Source organism: Mobula birostris, chromosome 24 (genome assembly GCF_030028105.1).
Source record: "Mobula birostris isolate sMobBir1 chromosome 24, sMobBir1.hap1, whole genome shotgun sequence".
Classification (NCBI taxonomy): Eukaryota; Metazoa; Chordata; class Chondrichthyes; order Myliobatiformes; family Myliobatidae; genus Mobula; species Mobula birostris.
Window position 1 is genome coordinate 41145941 of NC_092393.1, and position 20298 is coordinate 41166238.

At 40.7% G+C, this 20298-nt stretch overlaps 1 protein-coding gene across 1 annotated transcript in view; it reads left to right on the plus strand.

Moving 5' to 3' along the window:
• Positions 1 to 20298, plus strand: part of bahcc1b (BAH domain and coiled-coil containing 1b) — a 277518-nt gene that overhangs the window by 248422 nt on the left and 8798 nt on the right. The window contains exons 25-28 of the mRNA XM_072242674.1: positions 8580 to 8708; positions 9562 to 9735; positions 16503 to 17641; positions 19965 to 20201. Of these exons, the coding sequence (XP_072098775.1) occupies positions 8580 to 8708; positions 9562 to 9735; positions 16503 to 17641; positions 19965 to 20201 (1679 nt within the window). The remainder of the gene's footprint in view (positions 1 to 8579; positions 8709 to 9561; positions 9736 to 16502; positions 17642 to 19964; positions 20202 to 20298) is intronic.

A 20298-nucleotide genomic window follows, 5' to 3' on the forward strand; every position in this document is an offset into this window, starting at 1 on the left:
AGCTCCACTCATCACCAGACCACGACAGAAACTTTGGAGCACTGGCTGCTGCGTGATTGCTGTCTAACTGTGCCACGTTTAGAGATGCAAGTCCACAACAGGTTTTCGCAGAGCAGCCACAGGTACGCCGCGTGAAGGCAACTTCATGTTGCCATCAGCCCGCGATAAATCGTGCGTTGCAGAATTGTTCTGTTTGTGACTCTCCTCTCAGCCATCCTAACAGACAGCTTTTCACAAATTCACCAGAGTAACTCCACAAAGATTGAGAAGTTTCCTGATTTTGTGTACCAAGGAGAATGAGCTGGAGATTAATAAATAAATACTTCTTTGAAGTTTTTGAGGTGGTCTGTTTGACTTTAAATTCCTGAGATACCACTCCAATCCATATTGACACTTCCTACAGTTGTATTACGCATGTTGTTCTGGAATTAACTCTTAGCCTGTTGAAGCTAGTATTCTTCTAGCAACGATTCAAAAGAATTTTACAATTATGATTTGCAGAAGCAAATGATTGAATTTGCACACTCACATGTTCTGTATTAGTATTAAATTATGGTTTAAATATCACAAAACAGGTCTTAACATTTGTGTAAATGTGTGGCCAGACATGAACCTCAAACATTCATGAACATGAAAATATAACCACTTCCAAATGTACCTGAAGGGTGAAGCTAGGAATCAAATAGGCCCCAGCTTGAAAATATAGTTTACAATTTCTCTGCTTGTCATACAGAGACACAAAAACATCTTAAAAGTAAGCAGAAGAAAGCCAATCAGCCCTGATGAAAGCATCATCTGGCCTGAAGCAGCAGCTCTTTATTCCTCTCCATAGATACTGCCTGACCTGATCAGTTCTTTTTGTGTTTGTTACTCTGGATTTCCTGCATCTGTAGAATCTCTTGTGTTTATGAAAAGAAAGCCAGGCAGTTCCTTCCAAAACTGAGATTAGCTGCTATTTTGAATGTTTGGGTACGAGACATGTCCCAATTACTGCTGGAATTGTTTAGCTGAAGAGTAAGGCCAATCTTTGGAAAACCGTACAGAATCTTGCTTTATAGTTAGGTAGTACGTTACCCAGAAAACTTGCAGAAACCATCTCTTCTCAATTCTTTGTTGTCATAAGGTAGCACCAATCTTGCAAGCCTGTTCCAAAGGTTTCTCAGTCTAACAATGCATCTAACTTAGATCACTTTTACAACCCAAGATTCGTGTTATCGTACCTTCATTGTTATTGTTTCTGCCAGAACCCATCTTTGCTTCAGATACTTTCTGAAGAATAGAAGTGCAGCCTTGGGCAATACAGCAAAGTAATGGCAGACTCAACAGGAAAACATTTCCTTCCATGTGAGATCAACGCCAAAACTCTCTTTAATGCCTCTTTATGGAGCTGTCCCACCGCTGTACTCCAAATGGCAATGGAAAAATGGAGGGTTTTTCCAGGCCTAGAGTCGGTGCTGGACAGGCAGCTGTCCCATTCAGAAAGCCAGGAGACATTTTAAAACTGGGCTTTAGGTCCCACTATGAAACAAAGTGCCTGTCTTACCGCCACAGGCAGCCTCTGCAATCAACTCAAATTGTTTTCAGCAAGAAAATTACCTTTAATTAACAGAAGTAGACTATAATAGCTGCAAACAAAATGACAACTCTCTGAGCAGCCTATACCAATAACAGCAGCAATGATTTTAATTTGCACAGTAAAAATGATTTGATTTTTAAAAAAGGTAATTGTGTTGACATTGATCTGTTGAGTCGGTGTTCACTGTTAATATTGTGCAGACTTTCATCTTAACTCCCACCTTCGCATTCCTTCCTTCCCAACTTTAAAAAGACATGAAACATTCTGTGGACCAAAATAAGGCAGAACAAGCTGTCATAAAATGCTTCAAGTGCACAAACTCGAGTCTACAGCTGAGTAAGGAAATAGTAAAGAACAAATGGCTGTTATTCACTTTTAGTCTGAATAAAACATATTTCAGTGTTTGTATCAGAATTGGGATCCCTTGTTTGCAAATGGTGAATGTCAGAAGTGTCATTTGAACAGCTACAGAACCGGCAGGAACCATTTTGTAGCAGCTTTGCTTTACCGGCTTCAGCAAAAGCTATAAGTCAGCTCAATCAATCTGTCAAATAGAGGGAATTCAGATTTGCAAACCAGTTTAACAAACATTGATAGGCACAATCATATTGGCTACATTCTCATTAAATCAAGGAAACTGTAATTGGCCCAGCATGGATCTCTGCAGCTCACTTGTGTGACCAACCACGAGTGGAAACCAGGCTGCACTTGGCTTAAGTATTGTTCCTTTAAACAGCTGGAAAGAGCTAAGCACAGTCCTGATTCAATTAATGATAAGTGGAAACAGCGCCTTAAATACTTCAAGTTGGGCCAAGTCTTTTTTTTAAATATAAATTAACATATTGTTGTGTCTGTGGTGTCTTTGGAGTTGCTGAAAGTACCATCACTCAGAATAGTCAGAGCTAACAACAGTACATTCTTTGTGGAAAGCAGTCATTCCAAACAAATCTGGTACAAAAATTTACCAAGGTCAAACCACATGGCTCAGAGTTCTTCAAGGTACTCTCACACTCACATGTATATTGCTTCCCCTTAAAATCAGAAACCCCTTGCTGACAACTATCTGCATACGAATAAAGAGTTATCCAAAAAACTATCATGTAACGTATGAAGTAAATCTGTACAGATATATATAGCTATACATTTAACCAAACACAATTTCTGAGTTAGAAACCAGACTGCTCAGGGAGCTCAACAGGTTAGGCATTATGTGTGAGGGAGGAGGTATTGTCGACGCTTTGGGTAGAGTGCCTGCATCTGTACTAATTTCCTGATTTCATTTCCCCCACCAGTGTGACTTGACCCGCTAAGTTGCTCCAGCAGCTTGCTTTTTGTTCCAGATTCCAGCAGTAACAATCTTCTGTGTCTCCACAATTTCTTAGTTTCACTAGAAGTTGTACGCATCATCATTAAAAGTATCTCGTAAACTTGATACTATTATAAATCATACAGATCAACACAACTGTATGAATTTTAATTAATGAATTCAGTGGATACAGTTTAATTGGTATACTACCAAATAGCATAACTCAATCTTACCATCTCCATTTTGGTTTCTTGATCTTCTTGCCTTTTCTTGCTTGCTATCCTTTATCATGATATGCATTCTTCTCTTTCAATTTCTGAACCATGCTTCACTCATCTACTTTTTTTAAAACCTTTGAATCCATCTATTGCCTTTGCTTTTGAAGCATTTAGCTTGGGGGTCTGCTTCAGCAAGACATTCCAACTGCAGTCCTCCTGTATCAGGACACCAGCATATCACCAGGACCTACGATCCACTGGTTGACCAGGCCTTGATCTTCCATTGCCTATACGTGGAAGCTATCTTGAGTAATGGGAGTCATGGTCCAGGCTCTATTTAAGCATATTCATTTTCCCATTGTCTCTCGTGTTTACACCATCCATTTTCATTAAGTTCACTTGCACTCTGAATTCAGAGTGTAAATTCTATTCTGGTACTTTTTCAAGTATTGTCACCATTGCTGGTGTCCATGTTTACCTGAGATCTGTCTCATCCAGGACATGCAACTTCCCTGATATATATATTTTGTTTTTACTGGTGTTGCTTATCTGCTTCTTGGACCCATCTTTTGGCATCTGTGCTTTCAATTATATCTTCTTCATTATATCTACACAGGAATCCATGGCACTCCTGACCTGCTGCCACTCAGCATTAGTGATATGATTCGGTTGTGGTTTCAGCCTGTGCTCCTCAAATGATTGCTTTGGGGTCCTTAGTTTAGCACGTCTTTCACCACTGTCTGAATCGATAGGACACCCTAGTAACCCCTTTTTGAGGGTTATTTCTTGCTATAATAGATACGGTCAAATCTTGCCATCTTTGAGTGTCATTCATTTTAAATATAATCCGTAACACAGATAACCGTGGATTATCCTTCACTTTCCGGTCTTGATGGAGGCTAGTCCAATGTCAGTGGTTCAATCCTCTCCACAGGTGCCGACTGCCTGCTGAGTTCCTCCAGCATTTGGTGTACGGTGATATTTATATTTAGCTTGTCCAACCAAGGTTGAGTTCTTACTTCAGAGAGTTGGCAGGAGATGAGAAGTGGTCTTCCCTAAGGACCATATTGAGGCCTACACCTTTCACTAGGTAGATAATAATTTTAAAGAAGAGATTCAAAAGGGTATAACCAACTTAATATATGGTTTGAAGCAGCAAGTTTCAATGGCTAATTGAGTAGACAAAATTCTAATATGAAAAAACTGTGGTATAAATAAGTGCACAGTCATTCACTTTGGATCAGAGAAAGGGAAACTGGAATTTGTCTTTAATGGCATGAGATAATGTTCTGTGGAGGAGCAAAGTAATTTGAATTCCTTGAATGTACAAATCACTAAAAAAAAGCATACTTAAAATAAAAAATCAACAAACTAATGAAGTGAATAACTCAAATGTGATAGTTCACTTGGAGGGAGTGTTACACAGAGCCATTCTGAAAGACTTGTGTTCACATTTGTAAAACCGCTTATCCAAAAAGATACATTGGCCTCAGAAGTGCAGTGTTAAATTGTCAGAAGTTACCACACCTTAAAGAGGGCAAGGTTGCATAATTTTGATTTATATTCCAATGAGTGTTAAACAACTGGGTTTTTTTTAAATGATTGAAACAATCAGTCTGATACAGATGAGCCTTTTCCTCTGGAGGATAACAGAGATCTGAGCTGGTGCATCTGGATGTAAAATCAGCAAGCACATTTTCACCCACAAGTTAATGGAAATCTGAAATGTTTAACCTCCCCACCCCTAAAAGACAGTGGTGCCTTTCAGTAGAAATATTCATGACTGATAGAATGACACCTGCAGGATTCTCGTCTGAGTGCATGAAGCATTCATACGGTGAGAAGTTCTGCTTCACTGTACCTTTTATTCTTTTATTCCTGAAAGGCATCCTGAACCTGGGGCTGAGGAATGATTTTGCTTGACAAATGTACGAGTTGGAGCCTATCTTTAATAACTGTTTGCACCATGTATTAGACTTTGCTACAATGTGATGTTAAAACACTGCCCTTCAGTTGGAAATGGTGTTTTTAGACAGGATAGATTTTTGAGAGGAGGGTAATCAACCAATAGGGAATTGGTCTGGGAAAATGAAAATGAAATGGTAGAGTCGCCCATGATCTTTACAGAAGGGTTCAACAGGCTAGAGGGGCTGAATACCCACTCTTGATCTTTTGCCCCATATGTTATATGATAGGTTTGTGTACAGGTGTTTTTCAGATTCTGTTTTATGATCATACCCACCTGCAGGGCACTGGCCTTGACCATGAACCAGTGAACACATGGATTAGTGTGTATGCAATCAGCCATAGTTAAAGGAGGACATTTCTCAGAAAAGAAAATCCTCTGGGTTGAACATTTTGCTGGGAGATAAGGGAGGCATGGGTCAGTTACATGACTCTGGTACAATTGTCAGCAGAGAAAAACAATATCATATAATTATCTACCGAAGGCCACTTCCACAGACGCTGCGCAAACATTTAAATTTGAATTAGTACTCCATTAAGGTGATGGATTTGTGGTGCGTGCTGAATATTGCAAGCTGTGTAAATGATGCTGCTACTCACATTGAGAGAGGGGTGATGGATGCTGATAATATTGGAGTGAAGTGGAGAGAAATGCCGGCGGTATGAATGTTTGAGATGAGAACAGACTGGTCATATCCGTCACTGACGAGCTCCAAGGTCGAATGTGACTGGGGAGTACAAGATCCAGATGCCATTTATCAAAGCCTAGTGGGAAGTTATGCTATTAACTCCCTCTGACTCAGGACTTTTGCTTGAATTCAGAGTTCAGACAAGAAACAAACCATTGAAGGAACCCTGTGTTGGTCGATCAGCATTTGTTTGGGGGGACGGGGGGGCGGTGATGGGAAACACAGAGCCAGGTTTTTGTGGGTTTTTTCGAACCTGACTAACTTTATAAAATAATAACTCATCCGTTATCAACATTTTTTCTTTTCTCCTTAGGAATGATGCTTAGGCCGCAAGTCCATTGATCTAATGGCCTGTGTAGTGAATAACTACACTGTTAACCATTGGGAAGCGTCATTTGGGAAGGATAGTGGGATGGAAATTCGACCTCATATGCCAGTTTCCTCCTTGTGAAGTGGGCACAAGGGTAATTTTGTGCACCAGTTCTGGTCTTTTGAAAGGTGCCTGAAAAAAACATGGAGTTGAATTATTTTTCAAGCACCACTCCAACTGCCTAAGAACTGGGAACTCCTACATATGTAAATAAAGAACCCATCACTTGCGTTAGGCCCTCTCTATCAAGCTATCAATTCCAATTACCAAGCTTCTATCTGATCTCTATGTAGGGGCCTTAGGTTTAAGTTTAAAGCCCTGATAAAATTCCAACATCTGCAATGCCATGCCTCTGCTTCAGTTTGTGCTCTAAACAAGGGCAGATGCAATGCGTTCACTAAGTCTTCTGGTATGTTGAAGGTGGAGATAGATCCTTGAGCTACATTACTCACAGGAATTAGTTAGGAAATTAGAGTAAAGCAAAAGGACAGGTCAGTCGCAATTTATTAAATGGCAGATCTGGCTCAAGAAGCGATGTACTTGATTCCTGCTCCTACATTTTATATAGAAGGTCATTGCTGAGATCCAGATCTGTTTAACCATCTGGTAGAAAGACAGATGGCCTAATGCTGGTGGAATTGGATGCAAACCAGTCCTTTGGCGCTCATCAACAGAAACAATCTCTGTATCTTGTGGAAAAAAATAATTGAAGTGTGGACATCCAAATTTTGTAATCAAATAAAGTCTGCGCCAGTTCTAAAATGATCTCCATTATATTAATTATTGTAATGGAATTTTCATCCATTGATACAGTATTTGTACATCTCAGAGATTAGTTCAATTTGTGCTTTCTTTCTAATTAGAAGTTATCTGATAATTCAGTTCATGTTGCTATCTGAAACTTCAGATATAGCTGCTTTTTAATTTTAATCTTTTCCCAACTATTTGACCAAAGGTGAACCTGAATATCTCAAGCATGTCAGTTTGCTTTACTACGCAGGAAGGCCCTAGATGTGTTTAAAAGGAAATTTTCTGCAGGAAAGGACGTCAGCAGGAATTGACATAATGTGCTCTGGAAGTACAACATAGCAATAGATCACTTCCCATTAAAACATCACCAAAGTACATCATTTCTACTTTGTGTCTATATCATGGCTACAACTTAAATCCATGGGTGGCAGTACAGCAGCTTCAATACAGCCATTTCATTTATAGCAACCTGGAAAATGGCACTTATTATTTGAGCTGTATGTAGTTAGTCACAATGACAGACCCAAGAAGGAATCAATTGAGTATGATTTAGGGATTTCACAAAATTTATCACCAATCAATAGCAACCGGATCAAATAATCAAAAAGTGCTGCTTTACCCTGCGTGGTCTAAGTACTTAATTCCTCTTGCAGGAGTGCTTTCAATCCCACTGAGCCAACAGAAGGGTGACTACCACTTGTAAATCTGTATGGCGCTAAGCAACAAACCAATTCAGTGTATCCAAGTTAACCTTCATCCATTTTGTGATGCTCTATCAGCCATTTTATATTGTGTGATTCAATGAAAGGAAGAGATCTTACTGCTTATATGGTGCATTTCATCTGCATGGTGTGGTCCAATGTGCTTCACAACCAATTAAGTACTTTTGAATTGTAGTCAAAGTTGTGTTGTTAGAATTGCATCAACCACCGTGTACATGGCAAGCCCCCAAACAGTAGTATGCTAATGGTTAGATAATTATTTACAGTTACATTGGTTGAGAGAAGGCTTTCACCAACCAAGTCTCCAAAAACAGCAAAATATTGCCATTATAAACAAAGTTTTTATTTAAATTGCTTTGCAGCAAAATTCAGAGAGAGAGATGCACAGATAGACTTCAGCAACCGGAGAGACTTAGATTTTTTTTCTGTGCGCTATATGCAATGAAATGGGAACTTTTTTTTAAGAATAACAAGTCTTTTAAACATACAGTACATGGAGGAAATTTCTCTCTCCCTCAGGTATTCTCCAGGATCAATGCAGTTTTGGTGTTGCGACAGAACCTCGCAACCTGGAATTTTCAATATTTATATGCATAGTAATTAAATATTAAGTTACAGGAAAACCGCCATGATGTATGAACTGATCTTTACTTAAACTACTTTCTCCCCAATTCAGTAAAGACTGGTTTAGAATTTTTTGCTTTAAATAACCTGCTTGTCTGAATTTTAGTATGTACTGTTAAAAAATTCTTCGGCTGCAATTTAAGATGGCTGTTTCCCATGACTAATTTGAAATGCTGAGCATGTAAGATTAATATGGGTTCATAGTTCAATGATGATGAATGTTGCCATTCTTGTTGGCCGTGCATATAACTCCACCAAAACGAAGACAGCTGGTGAGACAACTAAGGATCAATAGAACCATAGTTTAGTATCTGGATCCTCCATGTGATGATAGTCATTTTGTGGTATTTTATGTTTAGCAGGTAGCTCCAGTGATGAAGAAGACGAGGACAGAGATGACTTTGTCACAGTTGAGTTTGATGATGGTGACGTGGGACACATTTCTGTGTTGAATATCCGTCTCCTCCCTCCCGATTATAAGATACAGTGTGAGTATCCTACAAGATCAAATGGCCATTCCATTTAATAGTAGTTCATTCACTAAATATCTGCAGTTGGCTATTCTCCTTGATATGCAATGAGGTGCAATCTTTTCAGCCTCACTGGAGAATTATTCAGAGCAGGAAACATATCTGGCTTCTGAAATATACACCTAAGGGATCTGCGAAAGTGGATCTGATCAGTGGGACCTGCTGGGATAAGAGTTTTTTAAATTACAAATTTTAACCCAGGTTGTGTTAGACTGAGCTATTAAGATGTCATGATTGAACTTCTAATATAATTTGGATACTGGGTTTCAAGGTGCTCAGAAGTTACAAAGAGAGCAGAGTTAGTTTGGGTAATGAGTTATTTAGTTTGTTTACAACAGGTTTCAGGTTAGTCTGGATGCAGATTTAATTCATATGCTGGGTTCTTTGTGTTTTGTACAAGGTTACGTGGTACATTAATTTGGCTGCTGGGTTATTTTAGATGGTGGCGTAGTTTAAGTACTGATCAGTTTTTCTGCAAAGTTTACATGCTGGCTAGTTTGAGTTTTGTATTGGTTTACATGGTGGTTAATTTGGCTTTGGGTGTTGGATAAAAGTTGGTGCTGGGCTGGTTAATATGTTGGTATAGTTGGGTTTCTTGTGGATAGTCAGTGATGTTTTATCAATTTGTAAAGGATTATAATGGGCATTAGGTAGGACAGTGATTCTTTCTCAATTAATTAAGCTCCTTACCTTTTTTCAGCTTCAGGAAAGGCAAAGGAACAGAACCAAATTCAAAAGCACTACATTCCTCTAATTATTACTTAAGCAAGCACATTTCACTTTACAGTTAACATTGGTCATTCTTTTGCAGGTACAGAACCTTCTCCTGCATTGCTGGTATCCAATGGGAGGCTTCGGGTTCGGAGATTCCCCACAGAAAAGCGGGAAGGCGCAGCAAGCACTCAGAATCACTCTGTGGATGGACCAAACTCCACGGATCTCAGCAAAAAATCTGGCAAAAAGACTTTGTTAAAAGGAAAAGCTGGTACGTTTATCTTGAAATATAGTAATTATGTTCTCAGCACGGGACAACTTAACACTGTGCCGAAATGTTACTGTGACGGTCCTAAATGCTGTATTTTTTGGAATTGAAGTTTCATTCCCACCCCCTTGTCTTAGTAATTTCTCTTAAGTATTGGTTGTTAGGAACTTGGAACATCAGCACATCTCTTGTTTCTTCGGTGAGCCAGGACAAACAAACAGCCTTGTTCTTGTCAAAAACACTCTGGGAACTCATTTATTTTTACTCACCCGTGGACTGTGATGGCCCCTGCAAAGGACATCTGATAAGGTGGTGGCGTGTTCCAACAGAGTGGCCTCTCCCAGGCCAACCAGAAGTATTTTTGCCCTTCTTACGGTTGCAAGACAATGCTGGACACGAAGAATTTGAAGTATTGCAGTTTTACCCCATCAGCGAGCTGGTCGTTGGTGGAGGAGCTGGTCTTGCTGCAGACCGTGTGGCTGCCTGCTACAAAAAGGCATTGAAGGCGACGTACAGTCTTATCAGGGAGTCTTGGATGTTTCTTCTGCAATCCTAAGACCCTGTTGGACATTGGTAATGTAAGATACTGAAAGTCCGTTTCCCTTATTTATTGTGGAGACAGATGGCTGGGGAGCAGCTTGGCCTTAGTTGGAGTGAGGACTAGGCCTCAAGCTGCGAGCTTGCCTGTCGCAGCAGCCCAGGAGAGGAGACACTGGAGGCAATGTAGCATGGCATCTTTGCTGGGTTAGGGGCTGGCCCTCCCATCGGTGCTGCTCTCCAGTGTTCTCTCGGTGGAAAATAAGCTGAATTGCATGCATGTGTGCATTTGTTTGTGGACTGCAAGTACTGCTTGTTCTTGCCAATAACACCAATGTACCATCAATTTACAGGACATGTCTCTCAGGGATTTGGGCTATATATTTTTTTGTGTTACTGTTAACTTACATGTGCTATATGTACCTTGTGCTCATGGTACTGTGTGTTGTGCACCTTGGCCCGGAGGAATGCTGTTTCATTTGGCTGTATTCGTGGATATCCATGTATGGTTGAGTGATAATTAAACTTGAACTTAATGTCCATCCCTAACTGTCCCCGAGATGGGGATTGGGCTGCCTCCTTGATCTTCCCTAGTCACTGTAGTGAAGGTATTCCGACAGTGTTTGATAAGTAATGGATTCAGAGTACTTAACTCAGTAACCATGAAGGACTAACAGTATATTTCCAAGCGAGGCTGATGTCAATGAGAGGAAGATTTGCAGGAAGCATTTCCTTGTACATGCCGCCTTTGGACTCTGCGTGATATGAGCTGCAGTTTTGGAAGGCATGATCAGAAACACATCGCTGTGCTGCTGCAGTGAACTTTAGAGACGGCCTACCTATCAGTCACTGTATGCAGGTGGTGGAGGCCACTAATGTTAAGGATTGTGGCCTGGTTTCAGGCAGTGTTAAAGCTGCAACTCTGCTGGCAAGTAAATGCTGGGGTCTCTGAATGCCCCTGGTTCTACACTGTACCATCATACTACCATTTCTGGTTTATCTGTCTTTCCAGTGGGACCTGATGTGTCCAAGGCTAGGCTGTTGTTAGATAAAATCAGTGGAACAATTAGAATGTTTGTCAGCAGGGCCTTATGACTTCATTTGGGCTGCATGAGTTATGAAAGTTTCAGATTGATTGAAATTTGCAGACCAATTCTAAAACTTAGCAATGATAAATCCATTGCCAGCAGTTTTCTAGGATGGTACGGTAGTGTAGTGGCTCGTACTGTCTCAGTACTTTTATATTTGTGTGCTGTAGCACTTACTTTTTACTCGCAGCTGTTTTGTAAATATCACTGTTCTTTGCATTTCTGGTTAGATGCTAACTGCATTTCATTGGCTTTGTATCTGTACTCGGCACAATGATAATAAAGTTGAATCTGATCTAATAACGACACTGGCAATTGGGATTCAATCTCTCCCACTGTCTGTAAGGAACTTTACATTCTCTTCACGATCGCATGGGTTTCTTCCAGGTGCTCTGGTTTCTTCCCATATTCCATGGGCGTACGAGTTGGGAAGGGTTAGTAAATCATGGGCATGCTGTGTTGGTGCCGGACACGTGGTGACACATCAAGGCTTCCCCCAGCACATCTCCTCAGACTATGTTGGTCATTGACGCAAATTTCACTGTATGTCTCACTGTACATGTGACAAATAAAGCTAATCTTAACTTTATCAGAAAAAATATAGCTAATTAGAGGGATCCTCTGTAACAGAGATTTTACTCGTTACAAATTCTATCCCAGCCGATACTGTGCTCAATGGAAATAGATGTTTCACTAGAATCAGTGTTGATCCAGATGAAGTATAATGTCGTGGTGCAAAGGTACTCTTTCAAGTCAAAGCCCAGACTTTCAATACAGAGCCCAGCCCACTGGAGTCCAAATAAGTTCAATCAGAATCAGATTTACATTCACTGACTTATGGCATGAAATTTGTTGCATTGCAGCAGCATTCAAGTGTGAAGACATTAAATTACTGTAAATTACAAAATAAATAAATAGTGCACAAAAAAAAACAATGAGCTAGTATTCATGGGTTTGTGGACTGTTCTAAAATCTGATGGCAGGGGTAGGGGAGGAAGCTGTTCCTAAACCGTTGAGTCTTCAGGCTCCTGTACCTCCTCCCTGGTGGCCAAAATGAGAAGAGGTTAGGGGAAATCCTGAATGATAGATGCCACCTTGTTGAGGTACCGCTCCTTGATGGTGGGGAGGTTTGTGCTCATGAAGGAATTGACTGAGCCTACAATCCTGTACACTGGAGCCTCCATACCAGCCAGAGTCTTCTTCTCTGTACATCTGTGTAAGGTGATACAAGTTTCCTTTTCCTCACCTAAAACCTCTGTTCCTTTCGTCCTTCTGAGATTGCAGACTGAGCATCACCTTAGAACAAGAAATCCAAGGCGTGTACCTTAATGAACAAACGGAACCTAGTCTGAGGCCTCACTGGAGATTTTTCATGTTTTAGTCCAGATATGTACCCAGTTCTAAGGTGACGCATGGGTTTCATCCATTCTCCTATTAAGTCCACCAGAAGGGAAATGTAACCCAGCCCTCTGAACAAAAAGTTGTATTCATTTGAAAATCCAGTTTTCTTTCCTGTTCAAGTTGAGATCGTACAGCTGCAGAGGGAAACATCTTGCACTATTCACAATTTACAAATCTGTAACAGTGCTGTATTTTTCAGTTGTGAACGGAAACATAATAGATATAGTTAAAATAAAGCCGACTGTGACTTGGGTAACGTCCCATTGAGCAATTCTGGAATTTGGCTGTTCTTGAATTTTGTGAAGTTACTACCAGCCAGCCCAAAACAGATCACACAGGAACTCGTCTAATGTAAACAAAGGGCTGGAAATAAGCTGGGGTTTCTAGAATGGAGTGGAATTTAATCAGACAACAGACTTGACAAAACCATTGTGGGGAAGGAAGTAACAAATTTTCTTCTGGCACACTGCATGACTTGCTTCATTATATTGGCTAGCAGAGAAAAATAGTGTTCGGTTTACACAGAGAGACCTGCTAAGCTTCACTTTGACTCTGTGTATACCACATAACTATTTCAACAGTCAGATAACTGTAACTTAAATTAAAGCTGTAAGAACTGTTTGGTTTGAAAGGAAGTAGCTACTTCTAGAGTGCCTTCTTCTGGCCAAACTGACTGGGAGAATAACAGCCCTGCCTGTGAGAGGTATATGCAAAGACAGTAAATGGTTTTTAAGTGTCCAAACAGCTGAATAAATTAAATTGAAATATTGAAGAACTTACAGTGCTAAACACTGAATTTAATTGAACACTGCTATTAGGAGTGAAAAATATTTATTATTGTCTGTCAGTTACAGTCAGCATGCATGGGCATTGGTTAATCATTATCACATGTACCAAAGTGCAGTAAAAAACTTACCTTGCATACTGTTCATACAGATCAAATTATTATACAGTGCATTGAGACAGGATGAGCAAAACAATAACAGAAAACAGAACAAAGTGTATCAACTACAGAGAAATTGCAGGGCTGGTGCACAATAAGGTGTAAGATCATAACAAGGTCGATTATGGGTGGATTAACAGGAAGATTGTACCTTCTGCCTGATGGAAGAAGGGAAAAGAGGGAACATCCTGGGCAGGTGGGTTATTTGATTAGGCTGGCTGCTTTACTGAGGCAACAAGTAGTATAGATAGAGCTCATGGAGGGGAGGCTGGTTTCTGTGATGTGCTGAGGATTGACATAGACATGCCAACTTTCTTTAGCCTCCTGAGGAGGTAGAGGCGTTGGTGAACTCTCCTTTCTCTGGCGACAACTTGGTTGGACCAGGACTGACTATCGGTGATATTCACCCCTAGGATCCTGAACACCATTGATATAGATAGGAGCATATACAGTGCTTCCCTTCCTGACGTCAGTGACTGGCCCTTGCACTTTGCTGACATTGGGAGTAAGGTGGTTATGATGACTCCATCTTCCAGAACGAGGGGTCACAGTTTGAGGATTCCAGAATGAGGGGTCACAGTTTGAGGATAAAGGGGAAGCCTTTTAGGACCGAGATTAGGAAAAACTTCTTCACACAGAGAGTGGTGAATCTGTGGAATTCTCTGCCACAGGAAACAGTTGAGGCCAGTTCATTGGCTATATTTAAGAGGGAGTTAGGTATGGCCCTTGTGGCTAAAGGGTTCAGGGGGTATGGAGGGAAGGCAGGTACAGGGTTCTGAGTTGGATGATCAGCCATGATCATACTGAATGGCAGTGCAGGCTCAAAGGGCCGAATGGCCTACTCCTCCACGTATTTTCTATGTACCTATCTTATTAAGCACTCTGTTTCTTTCCTGTATTTTGATTCATCATTATTTGAGATAAGTCCCACTACAGTGGTACCATCTGAAGACTTGTAACAGAAGTTGAGGCACGAAAAAATTTCAGTAGATTTTGATGAATAATGTCAGGCAATTAGAATAGAAACACTTGTACAATGACATCACAAAAAAACAGACAGTTCCAAAGTGCAGCTGTGTACGCTTTGTGCATTCTGCAACACAATATTAAAATCCCATGCGAATTATTTAGTGTTTCCCTCCCATTGTGATTCACATTAAGCATCCTGCTCCAGAATTTTTGTTGTTAAAAAAGTTTATTTTAATCTTTATTGAAAGGGTAAAAATGAGTGTAAATAAATGTGGATTATTTGGAATGTCAAAATTACTTATTTTGTGTTGAACTGTGACAATTCAAATTATACTTTTAATGTTATATATTTACACAAGTGTCTCCTCAGGAAACAGTATTTTCGAAATGTCCCAGTTTTAACTGTTGAGCCAGATTTCTGTTGCAGATCAGCAGAGCCTGTGGCAAAGGTACCTATTGCACAAGAAATAGGGTTTGAAGTATTGTACGACTTGTCAACCGATCACTTGAGTGGGAGTATAATGAAGGGGACATGGAGATCTTGGAATGCCATGTGACAGTAGTTAATTAGATGGACGAACATGAGGATTAATTGGCAGTTGGGGGATAATTAAGGTTTTCCGTCAATGCCCTTGTGATTACTTCTGTTCCCTCATGGAAAGCTAAGTAATAACACTTTTTCAAGTAACTTTATTAGTCCTCTTGTTCCAATCTATTCTTCACCGTCTTTAAGGCCTGGTTGGAAAGTCATGGCCCCTTCTTTCGAGTTCCATCCATGTTAAAATTGTATTTGGATCCCAATGATGTTATTGAAAGGTTAGATATATCCATTGGAAAGAATGTTTTCATCCCTCATGGATAGTTTCTGCCATCTGTTTAGGAGAGCGTTTGACCAAGCCTGCCAACTCCAGGCAGGAACAAGGCAATGGCAATTTTAACTGGAGCCGTTCCATTTTTTTTTCGCAGGATGAAAGCTCCCAATATCTGTAGTGTCCTATCCAGGTCCAACTCCAATAGTTTTGCCTCCTAATTAAAGAATTTGTCAATTTGGCAGTGTTCTCACTCCTGTTTTTGAAAAATATTATGACCAGGAACATGAATACTTGATAAATGTGATTTGAACATCATTAAATACGGTGAAGTATGGTGTTTAAGAAGGTCATTTATAGGTACATCACCACTATACTATTCTCTAAGTCTAAACCCATTTATTCATTAAGTCTAACCCCATGCATATTCTTTGCTTTGGCAGCAGACAAGTGGAGGTAGTATGCCCATAAAAATTCATTGTCATGGAATTAATTGAGTATGTTATCTTCTCCGTAGTTTGAATCGTTACGTCCTGGTCTCCACAGGAAATTTACTGCTGATAACCACAGGGACACATTTAGATTTGCATTAGTAAGTGCTATATGGAACACAAGTCAGTCTCAGACTAACTAATACCAAATGTTATAGAATTTAGTTCCTTTAAATGCAGCCAAGAAACTAGAATATGATTTAACATCCCCTTTATAGAGCTCTCAAATTGTCATAATGAAATATTAAATTTCTCACAATATTAAATCTCACATTGTATCCAAATGATTAGCAGAATAGAAAATGGTGTACGGAAACTGTAGCAAGATTTTTTTTTATCAAGAGACATCAGCTCTGGATTTAGTAACTGGATTAACAGTTACTTCTCTATAAAGGTTGTGAATGTGTGGTCACACGTTTTTAAAGAACAAGTAACCAATGCATTTTTAAACTTGTACCAATTTAGTTTGTACAGCAAGATGATTCATTAACTTGCTCTCTTCCCAAATAATACAGATTATTCTTTCTTTCAGAAAAAGGAAAAGGGATTTCAAACTCTGAGATATCGACGTTATTGAAAGGGGAACACATATTGAGTAAAAAGTCAAACACACTGATAAATTGGCCAGGGAATGTCCAGACAAAGAAAAAGATCTCCAGCAAGAATACGGCAGTTTTAGAAAACTTGTTTGAGTTAAATGGAAGCACAAGAAGGATGAAGGGTAAAGAACGGTTCCTTCCCCTACATGGCCTCCCACCTCCAGTGTTTAGTGGTGGGTTTGAGGTCGACTCTTTCGGCAGCATTGCCAGCACATTCGGAGCCTTTGGGAGTAGTCCAAGCCTGATGCCAAACCCTAAGCCACTGAAGTACAGGAAGATGGAGAAACTCGACATATCAATCCCAAAAGGTGGGAAGAGGAAAGCAGAAACGGAATACCTTGTAAAATTAGATCACGAAGGAGTGATGTCACCTAAAACAAAAAACGGAAAAGCCTTACTGATGAGTGAGAAGGAGTTTGGAGTGAAATCTGAAGCTGCCTACTCCCAGGCAGCTTTGATAAGTAAAGAGCGAAGTGGAAGAATGGAGCTTCTAAAAGGAAAACATGCTCAACTTCAGAACCTTCCTATCAGCTTAGCTATGAATGAGTACACAGGCCAGTCAGAGTTTGGGATGGATTGCGACAGTGACAGCCATAGCTCACTTTCTGACATGGACGATGAGGATGAAAATAGAAACCTCCGGCAGAGTGTCACGTCAAGGTTCATGTCTAGGCTGTCTGTCTTGTCTTCATCTTCTGGATCTTCATCCTCTTCAACATCTGGTTCTACCTCCACATCTAGCATGTGCTCATCGGACAATGATGATTCCTCGTACAGCTCTGATGATGACTCGACACTCTTGCTTCAGACCTGCATGACTCGGCCCGTAGCCGCAATGCTGGCCTCCTCAGACCCACGGCAGGCAGAGACGAAGATATCCCCACACTCCTTCTCAATCAAGTCTGTGATGTCTGCGAATAAGATGAAACAAAAGAGGCAGGAAGAGCTACGGCTCCAAAAGGTGAAGGAGATATCAAAGAGACAGAGATTACCTTCTGTGGGGAATCGTCCTAAAATCTCCTCTTTTCTCCCAGCACGGCAGCTGTGGAAGTGGTCTGGGAAGCCAACACAGGTACAGTTTCACTGATATTTCTAATGCTGTCATTAATCCCACAAGTCACATAGCACAGAAACAGGCCCTTCGGCCCACCAAGTCTGTGCTGACCATCAAGCACCCATTTACACAAATCCCATTTTATTCTTTTCCCCAGATTATCCTGAACAACTACACATAGGACTACTGTACAGAGGTCAAGTAACTTCCCAAATCCCATTCCTTTGGGAGAGGAAAGTTCAGCATCCGGAGGGAGTGCAGGCAGTCACTGAGGGGGGAGGGGAGGGAGGGAACGTCAACTCAGACCATGAGAGGCTTGCATCGGGCATTTTCATGCCTTACAAGGCGCATATTGGAAGTCTATGTGGGGCGCCACTCCTCGCACAGACTAGAGCAATGTGTGATTAAGTGCCTTGCTCAAGGGCACAAACACGCTGCCACAGCTGAGGCTCAAACTAGCGACCTTGAGGTAACTAGATGAACGCCTTAACCACTTGGCCACGTGCCCAACTAAGAGAGTCACTGAGGGAGCTGGCAAACTCCACACAAACAGCTCCAGCAGTCAGGGTTGAACTCAGGTTGTTGGAGCCGTGACACTGCCCTTCCCATCCCTGTTATATACCAAGGCAGACCTGTGAGGAGCCTGCAGATCTTCATTTCAAATTGGTCCCCATCGTCTCTTTGCCGAGGAGACAGAGGGACAGGGTCAGTTGTATCAGTAGCACTGTCCTTGAATGAGCCGAAAATCAAACCTTTAGAACTGAGCCGCAGAGAAACACACTTTCCCCTTGCTTCCCGTCCCTTGAGGTGGGGATTTCACCTCTGTGCAGCAATCCATTTTAAGTCCTCGCCTTAGATTGATGAAGCTCATGTTGTGGCAGTAAATGCCAAGAAAACCACTGAATATGAAAGTCAAAAGCTAAGTAGTGCGGAGGCTAGAAATTTGAAACAAAACTGAAAATGCAGATATAATAAAAGATTACTGAATTCATATTTATAACAGAATGTAATGAAATATGCTAGAAATACTCAGCAGGTGACGTGGCACATGTGAGAAAGGGAAACTTAATATTTCAGACTCTGATCCCAGCATTTTCTTGTTTTCTTTAACCTCTGAGTGTGAGTGCAATAATTCATCATTTGATTCCTTGTTGAGTCCTCTTTAAAAATGTAAATCCTTTGATCCACAATTTCTGCTTGGTTAGGTATTCAGTGCTCGCAAGATAGGAGGATGTCTGGCAAATATTTTATTCCTGATTATTGTTGCTGAGCCTTCTACAAGGAGTGCTTATCACAGGAAAGCAACATCCATCATCAAGGACCCCACCGTCCAAGCCGTGCCCTCTTCTTGGTGTTGCCATTAGGAAGGAGGTAGAGGAGCCTTGGATCCACACCACCAGGTTCAGCAATAGTTATTACATCAGGCTCCTGAACCAGAGTGGATAACTTCACTCACCCCAATACTGAATTAATTCCACAATGAGTGGCCTCACTTTCAAGGACTCTACAAGTCATGATCTCAATGTTTGTTTATTTATAATTTTGTTTTTCTTTTTGGTATTTGCACAATTCATTGTCTTTTGCACACTGGGTGATTGCCCCTCTCTATTTTGTGCAGTTTTTCATTGGTTCTCTTGTGTTTCTTTGTATTTACTGTGAATGCCTGCAAGAAAATGAATCTCAGGCTAGTATATGGTAACATATATATATACACATTAATAATAAATTTACTTCGAACTTTGAGCCCTTTACCGAAGCAATACTTATTGTAATCTGATGAGGACCAGACTGGATTTGACTGTGACCATTCTCAACCTACTAACCCCTTTTCCTAACAGTCTGATACCTACTATAGAGTCTCATAACTGAAGAATCAATTCGTCAGCATATCAATGCTCCTCAGTCTGCCTCGCTGCAGTCCCACTTCCCGTGGTGAAACAGAGACTTGGGTTTTCCAGTAAAAACCTTCTCTGTGCACATTTGGGAAAACTCGGAGTTGTCCCTGAAACCGAATATGACTGTGCTTGTGCTTGTCCCAACCTCCAGAACCACAAAGAGTGATATGAACCTCTGTATATGAAGTCAAAAAACAGGCCAACAGCTTGTGTTAAACCTCACCTCACTTTCCTTTCTTTTGAAGGAGCAGAATATGATGCCTAACATAAAGCCGGCAGCCAAGTCACTATCACCCAGTTCAAATTATCACCACGTGAAGTAAATTATAAACTAGTACAAAAGACTAAGACTGGAAAGATCATCAGCCACAGGCTTACCTCACCTGCTGAGTGCTTCCAATGGTTTCCATATCTATATGTTAACCAAGTCTAGTTGATTCCCACAGAGACGAGGTATGAAAGGGAAAGCAAAGAAACTTTACTACAAAGCTATTGTGAGGGGAAAGGAGACAATCTGCATTGGAGATTGTGCGGTGTTTCTCTCTGTTGGTCGCCCAAACCTTCCATACATCGGCCGGATAGAAAGCATGTGGGAATCGTGGGGAAACAACATGGTGGTTAAAGTGAAGTGGTTTTATCATCCTGAAGAAACAAAGCTGGGCAAAAAGTGCAACGATGGCAAGGTGAGACAAAATCCCATGTGCAAGTTTTCACTTTATTCTCCTCTTTAAAAAGCAGCTTTTTGAAGAACTGAATTTATTATTTCTGGTAGTGCACAAA